General features: G+C 41.7%; 1 protein-coding gene across 1 annotated transcript in view; it reads left to right on the top strand.

Annotated features, from left to right (window-relative positions):
• Positions 1-21: 21 nt before the first annotated feature.
• Positions 22-23,659, top strand: part of LOC138632568 (pinopsin-like) — a 63,220-nt gene continuing 39,582 nt past the window's right edge. The window contains exons 1-2 of the mRNA XM_069718227.1: positions 22-394; positions 10,234-10,562. Of these exons, the coding sequence (XP_069574328.1) occupies positions 22-394; positions 10,234-10,562 (702 nt within the window). The remainder of the gene's footprint in view (positions 395-10,233; positions 10,563-23,659) is intronic.

The following is a 23,659-nucleotide window of genomic DNA, read 5'->3' as shown; positions in this document are numbered from 1 at the left end:
CCGCTGTGACACCGGGCTGCCATGATCGTGCCCAACGTGAGCCTGAGCGGCTGCGCGGAGGTCAACAGCGCGCTGTGTGCCGCAGCCAGGGAAGGGCACCTGGGGGGCGGATCATACCGGTCCACCCTCACCCCGACAGGGAACCTGATCGTGGCTGTATGCCTGGGCTTCATCGGCACTTTCGGACTTATGAACAACCTGCTGGTGCTCGTGCTCTTCTGCCGCTACAAGATGCTGCGGTCGCCCATCAACCTACTCCTGATTAACATTACCATCAGCGACCTGCTGGTGTGCGTACTGGGTACTCCGTTCAGCTTCGCCGCCAGCACGCAGGGAAGGTGGCTCATAGGAGAAGGAGGATGCGTGTGGTACGGCTTCTTCAACTCCCTCTGTGGTGAGTACAAATGTGAAATCTGTGAGCTGATGGTATTTGGGTGTTTCTTTTCCATCTATAAGCTACTGTGGGGCTACGTATTTCTTTTAATTTCAGATGTGGTCGGTGCGCGGTGTGTGTGGATCCTTAGCAGAGAGCTGCGCTTGTTAGATTTGATAATGGGGAGCTTCATTGATGCGGCTAAAACGAGGAGTTTGAAAAATTGGAAGAATATTTGACAGAATAACACAAGTACAGATGTGTATGACAGTATCAAACTTTCATAGAAAATGCCTAAAAAAAATAAATCATCGGAGCCCGGATGAATTCAATAATTCTGTCAAAAAACTGTCAGCGTGGAGTGCTGGGTGTGAGAATTGAATCATTTCTTATGCGCCAAATTGGAAAATATAAAACCTCAGCTATTTGATGTCTCATGCCTCTATTTGAACAACGCACTCTTTATGTTTTATTCATGTTGGGTGTGATGCTGCAGTCTCTCGTCCTTAAGATCCAAGTAAAAGTCCAAATACCTTTTCTTATATTTTATTGTTAGCGAGAAAAAAAAAAAACAACTAAACATGAAAGGTTAATTAAGCACGTGTCAACAACGGTAATCCGGTTGCTCATCATTAGTTTATAGGGTGCACATCCACTGCCGTGGTCCCGAAGATGCCTTCACGTGCAGATGGGGCAGCTTTCTTCCAGGTGCTGTGTCTGTGTTCGCTCTTTGTGGTGCGGAAACGGGTCGTTATCTCCGGATGGGGGCCGCGCGGCAGACTGTTGAATCACTTCCAGTCCTTTCCCGAAGCGGAACGCATTTCCACTGGTCTGAGATCGCTGGTGCTTCACGCGCAGATGCTTAGTCATTTGTTCGGATGTCATTTATGAACTCTGGAAACAAGTCACAGGACTGTCAGCTGGGGGTTTGATGCTGCTATATATAAAGCAGTGTGCAGGCTGTCTGTTAAATGGCCGCTAAATGCTCGTTATCATATAGCTGAGGCAAAGGAAGCCTCCTCACCGTGCATTTAGCTGCGGGTGCAGGTCGGTGGTGGGCTCTGGGGCTTCTGGTTGTTGGGTTTTTTTGGGGGGGGTGGAGGGGCTCTGCATCTGCATCTGCATCTGCAGCATTTCTGGCGGAGTAAAATCCCCCGGGGGAATTCTGTAATGAGAGACGGAGCGCTGGTCTACCTTTACTCAGGAGTGCTGATATCGATGCAAATGGAGCACAATGATGCAACTGAGAATACGGCACGCGCTCATTCACCTGGAACTGAGCCAGTCTTGGATGCGGAACCAAGACAAAATACATTTAAAAATGTAAAAGCTCAGGGCTATTTTTTTTTATGGAACAGGAGTGCATTACAAATACAACAGCAGCAAAACTCATGTCCTCTTATATACCTTATTTTATATGTATTTGAGTCATTTGGATGATATTTGTTTGGTGGTAAATTCGAAAAAAAGACAGCGTCAGAGATAAAACTGTTCTTTTATCATCAGGAGTCCTTGGCCTGGTGCCTGATGTGAAGTTATTTAATGAACTGGCTTTCTTGATATCAGTCCCACTAACTGCTTTAAAAGCTTTCAATGACATCCAAACAACCTTTGAAGTCCAGTCAGTCTGAGATATTTGGGTTTGGAAAACACTCATTCCTCCTCTCGCTGACATTAGCACAATGTTACGACACTCTCATCGCTGTATATCATACGAGTTCTCGCTCGCTGTCTAATCAAAAGTGCATATTTGAAAAGGATGGTTGGCAGGTTGTGATTTGAAACCGAAGCTCTTAAACTAATTGTTGCAGGATTTCAGGAGAGGAGATGCAGTTGGTGTTAAAGTAATGTCAGTAGGTTTTGTCAGCTGTCAGATTCATGAGTTCTTCTTATTCAAACTGAACTCGAAGCTCGACTGAATGTGGCGAAGAACAGATCTCAGAAACTTCAGTCGACATGCGTCTCATAAAATTCACTGCATGAAAGTGGTTATAGTTGTATTGGTCGTGCTGCTTTGTTTCAATTAATCAAAGCCAGTGGATTTCATGGTCAACTTGTTCTGAAACGTCCTAGTCACGTGAATGAAAATATGCTTATTGCTTTTGACAGGATTGGGGGAAAAAAGAAAAAAGATTTGATGAAATATTAAGAGTTTTTCAGAAACACAGTCCTCCGCCTGCGTGTCTTTACAGCTGAAAATGGACTGAATGCTGCTGGATGTCGGTATGTCAGCGGCTGCAGCTTTTCTCTGGTGAAGTTTGTATGAGGTGCTCATAAATCTTCCACAAAAGGTTCCCTTCTCACTCACTTCAGTGCATCTAATCTCTGTTTAAAGCCTCACTTTAAGTGGAGCTGCCACTGGTAACCACCCACAATCTAGGTAACACACAGCCCAAGCATCAGGGCTTCTGGTACCTGCTGGAAGCTAAAGATTTCAGGCATTTGCCCTCATCTAGAGAAAGATTATGGCTCAGTGAGCCACCTGTGAGAGTCCATTTGCTTTAAATTATCTGGGGGGGAGAAAAGTTAAACTTTAAAAAATATGCTAGAGGCTGATTTTGCACCCCAAAGTGTGTAATACACCCATCTGTCTACTCAAGGATACTGTGTAAGTGTCACGTTTTGCCTTGCCTAAGCGTGAAAAGTACACACGTGTATTACAAGGTCAAAGTGGTGTGATAGAGGTCATCTGACGAAGCACGAAGAGTTAGTGAAGAAAGGTTGGCGCTGGTTGGATGGAACAAACACAGGATTGACAGCCAGGAGACCAGGGATCGAGACTGTGAGGAAGCAATGCGGATTTCTTTTCAATAACGAGAGTAAGTTAGCTAGTGTAACTTAATTAACTTTAATAATGCACGTTATAACTTAAAATACTTAAGTAACTGATGTAAAATTACTTATCATACCCTATACCATGATCTTTTTCTCACCTAATCAAGTATTTTTTTTTTTACCAAACCTAACCCCGTCGTTTTAAACTTAAGGTACCTACTTTTTTTTCTTTGCAAGGTAAAACGTGACCCTGACACTGTGTCCTTTAGTGGACTAACAGGTGTCTTTTGGTTTCATTTTGCAGGTGGTCCCTCTGCAATTTGGGCCCCATTAACGTAGCAGAAGAAAGAAATGAGTCAGATTGTCATGCAGCAGGCGGGTACAGCAGCTGTTTACCTTTAAGGAAAAACCCATGAGTTTCTCATGTTTTCCACATGTAATCACATATATGACACGTATTGCACATGTTGTAACATGGAAAAATATGTAGGAAAGTTTTTTAAATCTGTGTGGTTTTTCTGTAAAGGTACTTCCCTGGCTGTTATCAGCAGCCCTCCCCTGTTTCTTTTCCTGATCTACTGCTAAACTTTTCACACAGCACACTCAATTTAACTAAATTGAATTTTTCCTTTCCTTGAGAGCCTCTTCAATCTGTCAAACGTATAAATTCAAAACAGACCCTCGAGTATTATGCTCTTCCTTCCTCTGGGATAAGTTGGCAATTTCCAAAACCAGATTACTTCATTTGAGTCATATCGCGGAAGGGGAAAAAAGGCTCTGTCATTTCTCAGTATCTGGATGTATTCTGATTGTATCCACTGCCGCACTAACACGAATGTTACACAGAGATTAAGCGTCATCTGAAAATGTGTAAAACTGACATCCACAAGGAGCCAATTTATTAAAATCTGTCTGACAGAAGTTTGGCTTCTACAAACGAAAACATCGCGGGAAGACAGACAGTGTGTTACAGTGTGTGTGAGGGAGAGAGATGGCTCGCAGACATCATTAGAGCCTCCATTGGTTAAGGATGAGTAATTCCTCAATTGGCTCATGAAAACAGAGTGAAAGAAAGAGGGAAGAAGAGAGGAAAAGTGAAGCTGATTGTTCAGATGAATAATGTCACGCGTAGCTTTGACAAAGCGACTGTGACGGTCCTCACCAAATCTCTATAAAGTCCTCCCGAATGATCGATGTTCCTTCAAATTAGAGGGCATCACTGTCAATGACAAAAGACATTGTTAGCTTGGTGTGAGGATGTCGTATTCCTGCTGCCTCTTCACATCGATTGAAACTTCTTTTTTTTTCCGCTCCCAGCCTCACCGCTTTTAGCCCATAACATCTTAGGATTTTTGAATGACTGAACAATTGAAGAGCCACCATTTTAACTTTATGCCAAGAGCACCAACTGAAGACAATTTGCGGAGACACGTGTGTGTGCACCGCTGCCGTCGACACACTCTACTTTCCTTTGCCATCAGCCTCCTGGCACCCATTTAGCTGCTTCACCTCTTCTGCCCACCTCTTTGCGTTCCCCCTCTCTCTCTCTCTCTCTCTCTCTGTCGCTGAACTTTTATTGTCCTCCATTAATACAGTGAAGAACCAGGACAGGATCTTTTTTTCTCCCTCCCCCCCTGTCTTTGACACCCACTCGGCCTGTCCTTGCAGCCTGTTTGGCTTGCCTCCTGCCTCGAGTGGACTCTGCACACAAGTCACTGGATTAACCTTGCACTGCTGGGCCCACTCGCCGCACTCTGAAGTCAGATTGCCCTCCTGCACACACACACACACACACACACACACACACACACACACACACACACACACACACACACACACACACACACACACACACACACACACACACACACACACACACACACACACACACACACACACACACACACACAAAGACACACATCCTCAAAAACAGCACAGAAACAGACAGAGGAGACTAAATGCATATACATGTGCATCACGCCTGCATAGGCAACACCTGCTCGGAGTGATGTTAATTCATCGTGACAGTATGAAGCAGCCTCAGCAGGGAGAAAGAAAGCAGAACAATGTCGCTCCTCCAGAAAGGTCAGAGTGAGTGAGCCAACTAATGAGCCGGGGTAATACAGAGTGAATTAAAAGGTCTCGTAGAGCTGAGGCAAAAATATGTTTTTTGGGGGGGATGATGGGTGTCTGTTTTGAGTCATACATTAAGTGTGAATAATCACGACACTTGCGACCCAAAGCAATTAATGAGTCCGCACATTTACAAATCTCATGCTCGATTTGTCTTTTTTCTTTTTCTTTTTTGGTTGACTCAGTAGTACTGTGCACCTGGGCAGGCTGAGGGAAAGACACCGCGACGGGATTTTTTTTTTTTTTCAGAACAAACACGGCTTTATTCAATCCTGTGATTTTCATTCAAACTGTCTTTACCTAGATATGCTGTATCTGCAGAAGCAGTGAGGGAGCATCAGAGACACCACAACAAAAAGTCAGCTTATTTTCTTTCTTGTATTTCAGACCATTCTGATCATAAGATGTTTCATTTTGTTATATTAGATTCCTGCTGTTGCTTTTGATCCTGCCAGAGGAATAGAAGATTCATGGAGGGTGATGTTTGATTTCAGACGCTACGAAGTTACATCCAAAGTTGTGTCTTTCACGATGACATTACATGTCCTCAAGTACAAAATGTCCTCATCACTCGTGAGGTGCTGCGTAACCAGAGACAGGGCTGTCCTCATCGAGTGGCTGGATATTATAAAGGATCTGCTGAAGTTTTGAAATTAAAAGTGGTTAATTATAATCAACAACAACAGCTCTGATGAGCCGGGGGACAGAAGGTTTCAGCAACAGGGTGGCTGCCGGTGTTCAGTTTTGATATATGTGAGTTGTGGAAGAGCTGCTAATTAGCTGTGGCAAATTTGAAATGTGATTTACCTTTGGCAGTCACTCAAAGCTGGTTGATGGCCACTGGCGACTTTTATACGCGCCCAACACATCAAAGATTTCCCAACCTGACCTGACATGCATGACCTCACAGAAATGACTGGAAATGGCATCAAATCAGAATTTATGTTCTTTGTGCTGAACTACTCTTTGCCTGTCTGTTATTTCTGATTGTATTTCCAGAGAGCAAACAGTATATTATCTTTGCTCATAGCATTAGAGATGCTCCAATACAATACTCTGACTGTATAAGCAGTTTGGATAATAGCCGGATTTCACTGATCTGCTTTAATTACAGTTTAGTTGCGGATGTCATTTAAAAAATCTGGGTTTTTGCTATCACATTCATATTCAGGCAGCCGAGTCAGTTTTTAGTTCCGCAGAATAATGCTGACCTCATGCTCCAACACTCAAAAACAAAAGACTTAACCATTCTTAAATTATTTTTTAACTGGTGCTATTGCGCAAGTTAATAATGACAAGAAATTACCAGGGAAATCTGTGTACCAAGCAGTAATACTGTAATATTAATAGAAAAACAGTATCTTAAGTCAGCAAAGTGTCACAGCTAAGTATGCAATACACACGCCCGTCCACTAGCGAGAAGTGTATCAGTATCAGTGTCATGTGCTTTAGGAAAACAAAACCAGGTGTAAACCCAACATACCAGGTTGTTTGAGTATGTATGTTTGCTGTAGCGCCACCCAGTGGCAAGATTCCACAGAAGCAGGATATCCTGAATGTGCCGTAAATTGGCTGTTGCATACAAGACATAACGTTTGAAGTGACTAATGAAACAAATGATCAAATAACAAATTACACCATTGTTTCCGAGGTTGGTATGCACAAAAGCGGAGAATAGGATCTTTAAGTGTTTTTTTTGCTGTAGCGCCACCAAGTGGCAAAAAGGTTGCTCAGTGACTTTATGTGCACATGTTAACTACATTTAATTGAAATAAAGTTTTGCAGTGAGGAGTTATACAGCTTTATAATCCCCCAAAATGAAAGAATTCACACAGTTTTTAGATTACAGACAGATTTAGAGATTGCAGATTTACGATCACTTATCACAGGCAAACAGACAAAAAAGTTTTTCATTTTGCCTTCTAAAATAACACGCGCTTATTTTCTCATGAGACACCTCTATCAGCAGAACGATATATATCATCAGTACCTTAGAAACACTTTGCATATGAGCATCACAAAGATTTATATTAGCATTTGCTCATCAGCCACCACTACAGTTATGGTTTGGTGAAGCTTGGGCAAAACATGACATGGTAAGATTAGGAAAAAATTTTGTTTGTGTAAAAGATTCTGTCTGCTGTTTTCAAAGTCAGAAATGAACTATCATGTTTAACTGTACTTGGTTAGGGAAGTGACAACAGTCACGGTTCAAATTGATGGTCAGAAACACCAAATGAAAAACTGTTTCCATCCTGACTTCTATAAACTTCAGACAAGAACAACCTTGCACAAAACTTTACACATTTCAATCAACAACAATTTCTGCATTCTGTCTTTTGTCTCAATTGCTTTTTAAAAGTTTGTTCGAAGTCATTGAGTTACATAAACCTTTAGCGAGCAGCTAAACTGTACTGTTGCTGAGCATTTCTGCAACTCAATGTACTTGATGACACGCAATGTTGCCTGAACCGTTGACTGAAACTATATTCATGTTCCTGATAAACTACACATCCAATCAGAGAAGAACATTTTCAGCATGTCATCATGACTCATAAACCGATCAGAATTAATCACAAATCCAAATAAAAGTTTTATTCGACTCTCACTGCGCTGGAGGGTAGTGGAGTAAAGGTTATTTCTATTAGGTTATGGTTTAAACATCACCTGCCAATACTATAAAAATACTCATTTTGAATAATAATTTGTGTCTGATGTGGTTTTTACATAAAAAGTTAAATTGCTATCAGTGATATATCGGTATCGACGTATATGTTTGTGGATATCAAAACTTTCTTTTTTACAGAACATAATGCAGAAAAATATGCTTAAGCTAAATTCAAAATTGTTCTCTGTGTTTTTTTAAAATATCTCTTTATATGTAAATTCCCAGAGAGGCTTACTGTTCCAGAGCATTGATATCAGTGTGGACAATAAACTGTAAAATATCCTGCTTCTGTTACTTATCTTTGTCACAATAGTCAAAACTGTTTGATATCTACATTGGAGGGATCATTGCAAAAAAATGTGTAAATATGTGTGTATATACACAGTATATACCGCATACTGTATAGAGAAACTGACTTATATATCATATATATATGACTTTTTCCTCCCTAATATTGGCATCAGCCCTAAAAATCCAGTATCGGTCAGGATCTAACATATGCCTCCTCCCTCACTGAAAAATCAATATACTATGAATATGCTTATACTTTTCGGGAACACGCCTTAAACTGAAGTAGCAGTTCAGCTCGTAAAACCTTTTTCCACTTTCAGCAGGAGAATTTGAAAACAGCCTTCCAGTGTCATCACTCCGCACAGCGAAGGTCAAACATCCATCAGAAGTAACATTGACCAAAACACATTAGAGAGCGGGACGGGCACTTTAAAGTGTAGCTGCTGCACCACACTGGTATTTACTGACGATGCCCAGCGATGAACACTGTCACAAAGATTTTATCTTAAAGATGACATCAGCCTCTTCCTCCTGCGGTGGAGACAAAAGTTCTCCCAGTGTTTAATTTCAGACCTCACAGACGCAGTAGAACAAAGGATGTCAGAGAGCAGAGTTGGGCATCGCCTTTTAAAAATGTAAAGGAGATATATATTTGGGAGTGGTTACTATGAGTCAGCCCAGCAGAGCTAATAAAAGCCCCCAGCCAAGCCAAATGTGCAGGAAAAGCAACGCGAGTTCAATATCTGGGGGCAAACAGACAAGCAGAACACGCATAGACTCTGAAGTCAGTCAGAGGTGTGTGCGGTGTGGTCAACGCATTTGCACAATGTAACAGACACAAAAAACACCATCCTGGTCTCCTGGCTATTTTCTCCTCTTCCCATTTTTACTTCTATTCATTCATCGTGCTCAGTCGTCAGCGAAAGGCCCAGACCGCCTTCTTAAAGGAGCGTGCGGATTAGGTCCCCTCCGCTGATGCTGAAAATCAATGGGCATTAAGGATGGCCCCATGGATCATAGTGGCTTCAAAACAAATAGCAAACAGGATAGAAAGGCTGAAGGGTCAGTGTGAACATGCAGCTGCTCAGCCTCTGAAATGCTGAGATAGAGAGATATCGAGAGAAAGACTGTGCTCATTGAGTGGCTATACAGAGATAAGGAAAGCGTCTTGAAATTTCTGTGTTGTGTTTCACTGCATTGCTTCTGTCTAACAGAGACAATAAAAGTAGTGTCACTGTGTGTAATTTACAGCAGCATGGATCTGCTGCAGGCCCCACAATGTGAACTGAAATATTAGATGATTCCTTTTGCTATAGTTTTACTATACCGCACTTTTCACACGGGCAATTATCTTATTAAATAGCAACTTCTCCCCTGAGAACCAATAAAGCATAAAGCTCATTTTGTCTGCACTTTTGATTTGAGAAAGAGCTTTGTATCACAGAGACTGTGCATGTTTTCTTCACCAGAGAGGATAAACATTTGAACAGGCAGTGCTCTTCTGCTTCTATTTTATGGCCCAGTCCAATGTGAAACAACAGTCAGAGTATACAAAAAAAAACAAAGAACACACCTGCACATGCTGTCTGCAGTCTTATGTTCGCTCTCTGCTCAAGCTTCAGGTGTGTAAAACATCGTAGATGCATCCAGACCAATGCTTACGGAAACGTGTAACTCGGCTGTTAATATTGATGAAGCAACATAACCGTTTACGTGCAACGTAGGACTATCTGCTTCTGTGCCCACCATTTTGTCTGCAGCTAGCTATTCTTGATCGGCAGCCGTAAAGTGTTTTAACACTGTAAAATGTTTTAATATTTGTGGTACAAATTAGGAATGCGCATGCCTAGAACCGATCGGGCACTGCCATGTATTCCTTTCCTTTTGTTAACTGTTAACTCCATAGGTTAAGGTTGTGTGCCTTTGTCTCTACCATACCTCTACATATGAAATGTTTACCTGTGCCGGTGGCTTTGTCCTGTCTACACCGTAGGCATCGTGTCCCTGATCTCCCTGGCCGTCCTCTCCTATGAGCGCTACAGCACCATGATGGGCCCCACTGAGGCGGACTCCTCCAACTACCGCAAGATCTCCCTGGGCATCACCGTGTCCTGGGTCTACTCCCTCATCTGGACCCTGCCGCCCCTCTTTGGCTGGAGCAATTACGGTCCAGAGGGTCCCGGGACCACCTGCTCCGTCGACTGGACGGCCAAGACGGCAAACAACATATCATACATTACCTGCCTGTTTGTCTTCTGCCTCACCGTGCCCTTCCTAGTGATCGTCTTCTGCTATGGGAAGCTGCTGTGCGCCATCAGACAGGTGAGTCAGTGTGGGGAACACTTTAGTTGAACTTGCAGCACTTTCCTTTTGGAAGCCTGGATTTCCCTTCCACATTAGCTGCTCTGTTGAAGGTCATGTTCACGTGACATAGAAAATCATTGATTTATTAAAGTTAAACTGTGATACGTGGCTCTTTTATTTTGAAAGTTAGCCAACTTCTATAGTTTAAAGCTGCTCTGATTACCGTGTTTACATTCCTAATGAATGATGTGAAACCCAACTCTGCAGTTTTATCTCTCAGCTCTACGGAGCATTTTTGTATCTTTGAACTCATTTTTCACAGCTTTTTTGGTCTGCTTTACTCTTACTGCTCGTAATAAGGCCTCTATTTTCAGTCAAAGAGCTCTGGAAAGCCCGCTGGACACTACCTGCTTAGCATCAAACATCTGACAGACAGAGTTAGTGAACAGCAGGGGAGCATTGTGGAGCATTTAACAGCTAGAGACATATACTGTATGTCCTTCAAGAGGTGGTGGGGACCAAAACAGAGCTAAAACTAAACTGAATAGTGGAGTTAAGATTCATCAGGTTTACTAACATACATCTGTGTTGTGTTTAGAGTTTGTTTTTGCTTCCCCCAAGTTGCCGAATAACAGTTAGTGTGAGTTTATTAACTTTAATTACACATATGCCGATATTTTCCAACTTTTTGGGCCGATAGGTGATACCGATATCTGCACTAATTGCAGAGTCTCTCCTGTAGTGGAATTAACACATTATTATGCTGATCTTTATGGACCACGGGCATATGTGGACATAAAATATGATAATTAATTTTTTTAACATGTACACAAAATAAGAAAACTACTTCAACTTATGTTATATAAAACATGCCAAATATATTTTCATGTAAGATTTTCTTTCAAACTAAACTGTGACATGCATCCTACTTAAAGAGGCTTGGATGATGACACAACCATGACAACAGCTACATCCATAGCAAGTTTGAACCGCATCGGACATTTTGGTATAATTAAAGTGGTAGAAATGTTCAGTACGGACATTTACGTATTACGTAAAAACATCAGCAGCAGTGTTGTCTTTAAAGTCTCAGATTCAGTATCACTCCCAGAGCTGAACACCAAAAGCCTTCCTCTAGAAACTTCCCCACTACTGTTCTCTGGCAGTTGTTCAGTTTGAACTACTTCCTCCCAAAGCTGTAAACCTCTGAACCAAAACCTGCAGCTGCTTTATCAAGCTGATGTTTCATGGCACAGCTAATTACAGTTGTGAGCCATTAACTGGGGCTGTATTACACTGAAATTACCTTCTGTAAGTCCATAAAGTCCGTTTCTGGGTGTTGGGCAGTGGAACTGGAAATGGACAACACACACACACACACACACACACACACACACACACACACACACACACACACACACACACACACACACACACACACACACACACACACACACACACATGAGCTTGCGAGAACAAGTCATAAAACTTTTAAAAACACTATAACTCACTCAGACTCTGTGAGTAACATCTTTTCATAGATAAACAATGATTGTGAACACTTACGTAATGAACCTATGTGTTCTGATAACTGAACGATCACTGTTGAAGATGTCAACAATCAATGTAAAAGAAATGTATTTTTAGGCTTTGGCCACTGTGTTACATCTGCACAGGAAAGCACACACAGTTCTTTGTTACGGCAAAAGCAGGCTAGGGGAAGTAATAGTGTTTAGTTCTCCTTCCACTTTGGGCTTTTCTCACTTTTCTCTCTCTTATATATTTACGTGTCACAGTTGTCCTTTTTCCCACCCTTTGTCCCGTCTTTGAAAGTTGACACATGTCACATGATACGATGGCTGTAATGCACGTTTTAGTGCAATATGGGTAGGGAGATAGTTTTGTATTGTGAAAAATTGCCCCTTTTTTTTTATGCCTTTTCATTTTAGTTAAGTTAGGGGGGGGGACAGCAGATCATCCACACTCTGTTTTTGCTGCTTTCCCTCCCACCAACATTAGCTGTGAACTGTGGCACGAGGTAACCAGGGTTCGCTTTTTCACACACCTGTCCTGCACCGGCTGAGTGTAAGAAAATGAGGGGAGACCGTATGGAAGGCTGTGCTCACACACACACACACACACACACACACACACACACACACATACAGAGTTTGCGAGAACAAGTCCCTGGGTGACTTTTTCAGGACTATAACTCACTCAGACTCTGTGAGTAACATCTTTTCATAGATAAACAATGAGTTGTGTGTATGTTTGCGTAAGCATGCTTACCCTATGTGTTCTGATAACTGCTCATTGGCCCGGTGTGTGAAGATGAACAACAATCAATGTAATAACAAGGCTGTATTTTTAGGCTTTGCATCCTTTTTACATGTGTTACATCTGTTTGCTGGAAAGCACACACAGTTCTTTGTGTAGATGAAGAAGCAGGCTAGGGGAAGTAATAGTGTTTAGTTCTCCTTCTCTTTATCTTTGTCGGCTTTTCTCTACTTTTCTCTCTCTTATATATTTACGACATGTCAGCTTCAGCTCCTTTGTTTCCTTTTTCCCACCCTTTGTCCCGTCTTTGTGCAGAATTACATGTACATTCTTTATCGCAGTCTGTTTTAAATGGCTCGACGTGCTGCCTAGTGCTCATCTGCCGCTGACAACGCGACGCAAAACAAAGAGTTCTCCTGTCGGGTCACGTGGGGTAACACCGGCTGGGACAGATAAAAGTAGTTGAGCATCCTTTCCAGTAAAAGCTAAAAAAGCTGAATTCCCCTATCTAATAATGTGATGCGGACTGGAGCGGTCCACACGGAAAAGACTCAATCAAGTTTGGGTTTGGTCCAAGTTGAAGGATTCACTGTCCCATCCTCATTCGCTGTACAATAAAACCTCTCGGAGGTAAATGAGGACACAGAGTGAGTGGCAGGCTAAATATCATGCGGTCCTACACTTCATATATATTGGCTTACGTGTGTGTTTCTACACGACTTAGTTTAGCGTTTTACAGTCTGTTCTCAATCCCAGGGGACGAGTTACTGACGTTCTGTCAAAGCTGCTGGCGTCACAGAAATATGCACAAGGCGCTCTATGGCGTTGGCATGGTGACCACCCGAGTCAAAGAAAGAGTCATGTGATGGAGTAGAAAGAAAGAGTGACAAAGTAATAGGTGAATGGATTAAATACAGGAAAATTACCAGGACATTGGTGTTCGAGTCCATGACAAAGAAAAAGTCAACTTGGATTTACTGTAAGTAACTTAGTAACATTATGTAATGTTTTCAACCCAAACCAAGATTTTTTTTTCCTAACCATAACCAGGGTTGGACTGGCCATTGGGCGTACCGTGGTGAGCTGACACAACTTAATCTACCTGTATAGGCTACTTGATATATATAAAAAAAAATGTGGGGCCAGTGACCGGACCATAAAGTAGCGACAGCAGCCCATTGGTTTATTTTCATTACTGACACTGGGCTGGCCCAATCACATCTCTGAATCAACCTAAGCCCTCCCCCTTCTCCTGTTTCCCGTGTCAGATGCCGTGCAGATCAAAGCGCAAAGGGACTGCGGAGACACTGCGGGGCAAAAAAAGTTTAAACTCTCGAGGCAGATGTCAGCAAATTTATCAAAATAACTGGTAAGTTTCCTGCCGGGGCGGCAGGAGCTTCAACATCAGCTGCAGTACCCACACTGTGCAGTAACACGAACTTAAAGGAGGAGAGTAGAGCCATGAACACTGGAGACAGAGGATCCAGACAGATACAGGCAGGATGAGGAGGGACACAGAGAGTAGGAGGAGAGTGCAGTCAGAGCGGTAAACGTTAACAGTCACTTACAATGAGCCATAATGATACAGATTACTTTAATCAATGTCGATGATAATAACAGAAGCTATTGTAAAGTGACACCATCACATATCTGCTGGTCACTTAAAGTCAAATGTCACAGTTGAAGCTCTTCTGTGCTAAAAATGTATGCGTGGTGTGTATAAGAAAATAATGGTTCTGTTCCAACAACAGGCAAGTTGTCTTGTGTTTATTGTCAGCCAGATATGATGTTAACTATTAGCACTTCTGGTCTTTATTACTGATGTTAATATCTGTTGGGTAGCCTCCGATCTATATTCAGTTCATATTGTTTGATGCTGCTTTTCATTGAATATCCACCTTCATGTGGTGAACTATTGGTCAAATTTCCAAACAAACAAGCACACAGTTGATTTAATTACCGTCACATACAAAGATATAACTACTCTCTGATAATGAAACAAACAGGTGATCTATCAACTATAAACATGATGCAATATATTATAATAAATGTTAGGATACGTGGAATCTGTATGAATTGAACAAGTAATTAAATAAGATGGAACAGCTGCATTAATTGAATAAACAACTATCTGACCATAACCAGAATGGTATTATTGAATTGTAAGCTGTAGCTTTTTGCATCTTTGTCTGGGACTTCTAACATTTCCGGACCTGAATGTACAGGAGTATACACTAAGTTGTTTGTATGGCCCTTCAAATGTAGAAAAAACTTTTTTCTTCTTCTTTTTTTTTATGTTCCTGTGATCACTAAAATCAGTAAAGAGTGACCAATTGTGGTGGGCCACCCGGTCAAAAATGCCAGGGCAGATTTTTTGTCCCAGCCCAGCCCTGACCATAACCAAGTCGTTTTGGTGCCTAAACCTAAGGCAACTTGTACATCAGTGTTTCCCACACATTACCCAGGTACATTACGGCCACCCAAGTATATTTGCCAACCCTTATCAGCAAATTGTATTTGTCCCCTCGCTGTCCTCCACCTGTATCTGCTCCACACCGTGTCAGTGCAGCAGAGGTTGAGCTCCGCCCTTCGTAAAACACACAGAGATGAGAGGACAGAAACCAGCACAACCGTCCTTTACTGCAAAACACAGGAGAGACTCACACTGAGCTGTAAAGAAATGGGTGCCCATTAACCTGGTAAATAGCATAAATACAATAGTTGCGGTGCGACCACAACAGCGGGGCCACAGCTATAAAGAGAGTGTCTGTCACTGAGTTAGTGAGAGACTGAAGTTGAGTGCCACGACTTTTGTTTCAAATAAAAAGTTCCACACAGTGTCCAGTCATACACTTGGTTTTGACCTACATGTGTTTCTTTCAGGAGAGGCAGGGTGTCCAGATTGAAGGGGAAACAGTTGATTTCAATTGAGGAAAATTTCCGAATACTTTATTTAACACTTTTCAAACTATTTTGGCCACACACGGGTTGCATACAATTAAAGTAGGTATTTAGGGAACATCTGTGTCATTGTAGATATAGAAAATGACCTGAGTTACCCCCGCCGCCCAACCCCCCCGTCGTGCACTGTGCTACCCACCAACACAAGTCAATTCTCAGCCTTTGGGAAACACTCTACATATCTCTGAGATGCCAGCAGGCTTTGACAAAACAGCAGTATTTGACGTCCTGAGATGAGAGCGGTTTGCCTTTTACCTTTCCAGGATGTGAAAATGTGCTCCCTTGTTAAGTCAAACATTAAACTGGGCTTCAACCTGTCCATTTAACAGGCAGACAGACAAACAGGCCAAGTCTCGACTTGATCCACATGGTTGTAAGCGTCTGTCAGTTTGTCATCTCGTTTTACTTCTCTTTTTCCTTTCCTGTAATGTGAAATTGAAGTTGTTATCAGTGCAGAAAACAGACCGTGTTTATACCCTCTCAGACACTTCGGTCACGTAGCATCTTAAAACGGGTACATGCTTTATGAGCCTACCTGGAGTTACTGTTGTAGACTTTGGTCTTACATAAAAGTGCCTGAAGCAAATGAACTCTGGGACAATGTGAGTCTTTCTGGCTTAATTAGTACTTTGTAAACTCACTTGGAAAGGGTTTGAATGTTACAGACGTTTATTAATGTATAAAAGTCCTGCACTATAATTTTATAGTAATTACTATTACTAATAGTAATAGTAATAGTAATTACTAATTTTATACTGGGATCAGCCAGGAACAATTAATACTCACATTGACTAATATAAATCCATACAATGTTTTACTGTGGGGAAAGAAAGAGGTGGGAGACAGCTAACTAATTTGAAAGTTAGAAAACATTTTAAAAAAAAAAAAAGGAGTTTGCGTTTTCGTCGAGCTGAACCTCTAATGGATCTGCAACCATTACTTCTGCTGACACCAATAAGAAAAGCTGTCGCTGATGGTGGAACTGAAGTGACTGTGTACCAAAGGAACCGCAGCAGCTATCATCATCTCAGACCCCGGGCTTCAACATCGCATCTGAAACTTCATAAAATCTCCGGTAGCAAAATCCTCCAGTCTAAAATGACAGAGTTACTGATGTTACCAGAAAAGTCTCGTCTCTTCACTTAAACAAAACGTACTTGGGCACAAAAAATAACTCCATTGTTGGGAAATGTATGAGTTTGTGCAACCAGCACCAACACAATAATTCACCATGATGAAGACCGCTCAGACTCACAACCACCTACTATAGCACGATGCGTTATGGCACAGACGACTCCCTTATGTGACATAAGATGATGTGTTGTGAAAAAATACAATAATTTTTAAGATCACTGTTCAAACCTTTTCATCTGAGTTTCTGCTTTTATGTCTCGCAAAACATAAATTCGAGCATTTTTTAAATGCCCATTTCCAAATGTAAATTACGTGAACACTTCGACCTCAATAATTTAAGAAACAAAACAACTAATTAAAATATAATTTCTTAGTACCTTTCCCAAGAAACTTTATTTCTTATTTTATGTACTTGTCACCACATTGTTGACGGAATAATGATAATTATGGAAATAACCCCCTAAAACAATGTGTTACTGCCACAACCTCTGAAAAGTCACCAACAGACTCAGAGACGAGGTGAAATCAAAACATCAACATATAAATCCTAAAGCGGCTGCACTGATAATGAAGGTGTGAAATTCAGGGTTTGTTTATTTCTCAGTAGTAATAAGAAAATGTGGGCGTTTAAAAGTCCAACAGTCAGTGTGTATTAAATATAAAAATATGTTCTAGTTATTTTGGCTATTGTCAACATTAAAGCTGCACAGGTTGACTCCAGCAGTCCAAAAATAGATCTCAAAATGTATTCCAGGTGTCAGTCAACGGACACTTGGGACATTTTCTTGGCACTTAAATAACAACATGCAAATGCAGCAAGAAAAGTGGACTCTGATAGAATCGTCACAAACACAACAAACTGTAGAGGAGGTCTGAGGACAGTGCAGTTTGCTGGCTGCACAGGCTCTCTTGGGAATTAACAATAAATTATTTAATGCACAGTTTTGGTACCACAGGTTGACAGTTTAGGATATGTTAAACCCTAAACGCTTTGTTACTAGTGTTCACGGTGAGTATATACGCTATAGCCTGGCTGCGCCAACTGTCGCTAACAGCTTCAGTTTTCCTCGCTGTGAATACAGTCTGGGAACTCGGCTCATATCCACTCTGAAGGGCGGACCAATCAGCTACAAGTGTCAGTGATTAACAGTGTTTGTCCCACCCCTCCTCCCCTGTGACTGGACGGCTTGTGACAATAAACAGCACAGTGTTAATGTTTTTAAACTCTTGCTGACTAGAAAAAAAAAAATCTGAGAACATTTAGCGCAGAATTAATGCTAAGCATCTTGTTAAACTGCTGCCGTTCAATGATACAATTTAAAAAAATATGCTGTACTCAGGAAAAAACGCCATGGTGGACACAGTAGGTAGTTGCAGCGGTGGCAGAGTATCGGACGGTTTCGGCACATGCTGATTGGTTACAATTCACCCGGGGTCTTTGGCTGATAGGATGGAACGTCTCTAAACAATTCCCCATGGAGGGCAGGGAGACCCATATTCACGCAGTGAAATTAGGTCTGGTTCGCACGAGGTTCGGTGTGGTAGGAAATGGGCTTTGTTGGGATTATGAAGATAAATTACATTTTCTCTTTTCCCTTCTCTTTGAGAAATGAGAGCTCTCTGCTCCTGGACCAGGTCAACATCATTTTGCTCTACCAGGGCTACAGCAAAATGTACAGTTTTGTTTTCGTCATGTTCTTGTGACTTCAGTTCCTCATAGACACCACAAAAAACATAAAACACACTTCCATTCATGTTTGCCTGTTTCACTTTTCTACAATGCAGAAATACAAGGCAAAGAATATTACACAGTTTTTAGGCATTCTAAATGAAATGCCCCTACTTACGAAGCCGTGCTGCACAGTAAAGTGAAAAGACACGTAGTCCACATACTGCACATCACTCATTCCTCAATGGCTACAATACATATCTTTTTCTCTCTATCTCGGGTGATCGGACCTGGGAGGTAAGCACAATATCCTGAGCACAGCAGGGATTTGTGTGATCAACTTCCTATTGTGCCTGTCCTCTCACTTTGATGCATTGTAAGTCACAAAAATACCTGAGATAAGGCAAAAACATTGTGAGACACCGAGGAAATGCCAGTTTTTCTTCACAAAGGCACATCATGAACTGTGGACTTGCATAAGGTCTCTTTATGTAACATAAAATGTGATTACCTGTGACTACAAAGGTTTTACATAATTTGGTGAAATAATAATAATCGTAAGGCTAGATGCATATTGTTTGGTGACACAGTAGACACCGTAAGCAGTCCGAGTGATGACATTTGGCTCTGACAATTCATGATTCACCCAGTCCTGTTCAACAAAGCGATTCGATTCTCTGATACAAAGAACATCCACCAAGATCGTTTCTTCAACAACAAAGAAGTCATCAAAAAACAAAAAGCAGCTTCTCATGAATTACTGCTTAGTCATGTGGATAAAGTAGAACATCACACGGGGAGCGCACACCTTCACCAATGCCAATAGTCCACTCTTAAATGATATGCAAATCTGCAATTGGAACCACTATGTACTGTACATTTGCATATATTTCCAAAAGTATTATAATGATGTCAAAATACACGCCTCGTTGAAATGTCACATCTCAGCTGTTCGAGTGGTTTCGGTTCTCTTCTATGAAACTACTGTCCCCATGCGCTTCATAACGACTTTGAGCAAGTAGGCTACCTGTGTGTCCCAGAGGATTACTGGTTGAATGTGGATTGTAAAATAGAGTCATTCTATTTCCAGATTAGCCTTTCTTTTATCACTACTGAACTTTACTACTGTCTACTACATTTTTCAATTCAAATCAATTCAATTTTATTTATACAACCCCCAAATAGCAAGTTATTTCTGGGCACTTTACATATTAAAGTATGGTAAGACCTTACAATATTATAGAGAAAAACTCAACAGTTCAACAATTCCCTCATGAGCAGAATTTGGTGACAGTGAGAAGGAAACTCTCCATTTTTACAGGAACAATCCTCCATTAGTACCAAACTTGACCACTTACCATTGGCTTCTGTTCTGGTTTATGCTTCCTTCATACCCTCACCCAGTCAGTCTAGCTTCATTGTGGCACGATGGGAGACATTTAACAGGGGCTACAAGCGGTCGGACAGCACTTGCTACTGGGTCCCAATAAACTAATGCGGCGAATTGGTTGTTTTCCATGGTGTGGAGGTGCGCTGCCAATTCAGTAAGCCTAGTGTCCAAAGCTAAGAAAACTACAAATAAGCTAGAATGACTTAAATGTAATGTTGGGGAGCTAAAATCTGGCTGCACCAGACTATTGCTTACAGCTTCAGTTTTCTTGCCTACTAAAAAAGACTTATAGTCTAGAAACCCTGTTCTCATTTATGTTTGCACAGCCACTCTGCAGGGCGGAAACATCAGCGACCAGTCTTAGTGGCTAAGTTAGATGAAACTAAGGTCAAATATTTTTTTAAATGTACTTACAGCAGTGGTAGAATTTTGGTGCATATGATGGCCAATGATCTGATAATTCATGATTCACCCAGTCCTATTCAACAAAGCGATTGCTCCAATAGTTTCAAAATTAACCCGAGGTCTTCGCACATTAGGATGCAAGGACTGGAAACGATGAGTGTGGCACCACCAAGCGTCTGGTAACGCTGAGTGACTAAGATTCATGTGCTCAGATAAATGAGTGAACAACAGCACAGCGCGTTGCAACAGTAACAGACACAATAGGCTTTGCGCAATGTCAGACATGCAAATAAGATCTAGGATCTCCCAATGTAAGTGAAAGTGAAAATATTCCTCATGGATCCACCCCCTGATTCAGATCTCTTGCTTGGCTCATTCTACACCCCTTCAGCAAATTTCATGAAAGTTGGACTGGTAGGTTTTCCATAATCCTGCTGACAAACAAACCCACCACACTGAAAACATAAACTCCTTCGCAGTGGTATCTACATCCATGACTCTCAAAGGAATTTGGATTAAAACAGAAAAAGATGCAGATGCACGCGCACACACATACATATCAAGTGGTCTTTGGTTAGATAACCCGCGGTTCCCTGCCTTGTCTCAGCATCTTTACCCTTGGTCTGAATTCATTAAGTGACTCATGAAATTCCCCGTGGATATGTAGTCTTACTCTCTCAAGTGCTACAACATTTCTTCAACATCCTGTAGGCTATGTGGCACAGATGTAGAGATGGAGACAGGGAGGGAGATGAAGGTATTAAGAGGAAGTGAAGGAGGAAGAGAGATGAAAGAGCGAGATGGGATAGGAGGGGGAGGAGTGACAGAGTGTCTGCTGGGGTCTTAATTTTGTGCTGGCCTACATCAGATGTACTGTAGTGACCGTGTGCTGATCACGTGTTACTAGGATTGCCCACGAGCAGATTTTTCCCACATTAACCCTTTGGTAATAATATGACCTGCTATCATATTTCACAAAAATAGGCATGGAGTGCATTAGAGAGAAAAGTGTCAATGTAAATTAGCTGGAAATGTGTTTGGATTAAGAAATTACACTTATGCCTCTGTCTACATTTTTGACATCCACAAAAAGGTCCTAGGAATAAATCTGACTAAATATTTCACAAGTTGAACCTTTATTGCAATCTGTCTACACAGTGGGCTAAGTGCATTGGTGGAAATCTGATGAAGGATCATGTGCACGTTGCTGCATTAATGATTTGTGTGCCTGTTACAGTGCGATACCAGAAGTATTGTTTAAATTCTTGTCTATTTTATAATGCAGCTGGAGTGTTGAAAATTAATTGTAAATTCTTCTTTTGTTCAGATAGATGCTTATTACTGATGGCAAAGGAATGCTTAACATTTCCCAGATTTTCAAAAGTTAGAATATCTTTTTCATCATTGTAAATTGAATGGATTTCAATTTTGGACTGTTGATCGGACATAAAAGAAGCAGAAACTGCAGACAACCTCTAATTTTCTTTCACACATTTTCCCCAGTTGCTCCTATTGTTTAGTCTGTTGCCGATGATACACTCCAGGTGAGAGGGACCAAAGTGGGCGATGATATCAACCTCTGTGTGTTAAATACTATCTACACCCCTGTGACTTTTTAAAGGCAACCACTGCCTACTTGTGACCCTTCATCACACATTGTATATGTCTATGAGCTGTGAGACGGTTAACAAGAGAGTTTAAACTCATTTTATTTATATAACCCGATATCACAAATGGCTTTACAATCTTTACAGCATGTGGACACTCTCGAATCGAATGACGCTCACTTGTCAAACTGTCTAATTTTAATAGTTTTTTGGATCCTGTTGGGGAGGTTAACTCTGGAAAGTTAGAAGCAGAAGTTTAACAGTTGTGTGTTATCACATTGACAAAACCTTGGCGGTCCAATCCCCGGTATCCGGCCCATTGATTGTCCGCCCTTCCCAGGACTACAGCAGCAAAAACCTGAAGAAAAACAGACTGTTAGAATTCGTAGGCAAAGTCTCACTAACGGCTTATGAAAAGTCCAGAGCCAGTAGAAAGTCCAGTATAACACCTGCAGCTCATGTCCAAATGCTCCAAAGTCATATTTGTGTTTATTTCTTGGTTCACATTAGGAACCCTGATGTTCCTCACACAACGCTGACTAAAAAAACTCGCCGCACGCACGCACGCATGCACACACACACAGACACACACACACACGCATGCACACACACACACACACACACACGCACGCACGCACGCACACACACACACACACACACACACACACACACACACACACACACACACACACACACACACACACGCTTGAACATCCAAGTCGCAGCTCTGTAGAGAGAAAGAAAGACAGCGGTGAAAATACAGTACCTCTTTGAATGAAAATTGCTTGCACTTCAGCTTGCATTGAGCATTGTGGGGGAGTGACGAGATGCTGGACACCAGGCTGCTTGCTTAAAACACAAATTAGTTCTCCGTCAGATGGCTACCAACATGAAACTCTTGTAGGTGGACTACAGGTGCCTTTCCCTATTGTCTTGCTGGGCCCTTGATTTCTGTTTTTTTCTAGTTTGTTTTCTCCTTATGCCCCTCCGGCCCACCTCCCCCATCGCCCTCCAAGCATCCATCTCCAACTCTGTTTCCATTCTTTTGACATGTCTTTTGAACTGTTATGCTTAGCTTACGTGTGTTTGTCCCTGCTCTCACATCCTCACACATTCACATTCCAGTTGTCTCCGTATGCAGCTTACTTTTCTGAATCTTGGTATGCACACACGCAACAGCAACTGCTTTAATTCTGGCTTTTTCTCACTTGCTCCTTCACTCCTCTCCAAGCTCTCTTCCTCTAATTCTCTTGTTCAACCTCTGAGCTCTCCCTGTGCCCCGTTAACATATTCTTTCCCTTCCACTGTGCTATTATCATCCATCTTCTTCACCTTGGCTGTCTCGGCTGCCATTATTGCTTCCATTCCATATCCACCGCTCATCAGCTCTCCAGAGAGCAACTCAAAATGTCCCGTTTGTGGAACAATGAGACAAATGTAGACATCGAAGAGCAAAACAAAACAACATGAGGTGGGAGGCCTTTGTTTTGAATGATATGCATATGCTTCTGTTTTGTCATGTGAATATGGTCATTTCTTTTCAAAAAATAAAGTCTATTACAGTCAACTTTTCTACAGGCACAGAAAACAAACCAAACAGAAAACGAACAAGTGCTTGATTCTGGGGGCGGGGAGTGTATTTATTTTGGAATGAAACAGATCATTTATATCA

Source organism: Brachyistius frenatus, unplaced genomic scaffold, assembly GCF_029030835.1.
Source record: "Brachyistius frenatus isolate BFR_SWC_R1_liver_20210118 unplaced genomic scaffold, ASM2903083v1 Contig_188, whole genome shotgun sequence".
NCBI lineage: Eukaryota > Metazoa > Chordata > Actinopteri > Embiotocidae > Brachyistius > Brachyistius frenatus.
Note: the sequence above shows the minus strand (reverse complement) of the source record. Positions and strands in the feature narration are given on the sequence as shown.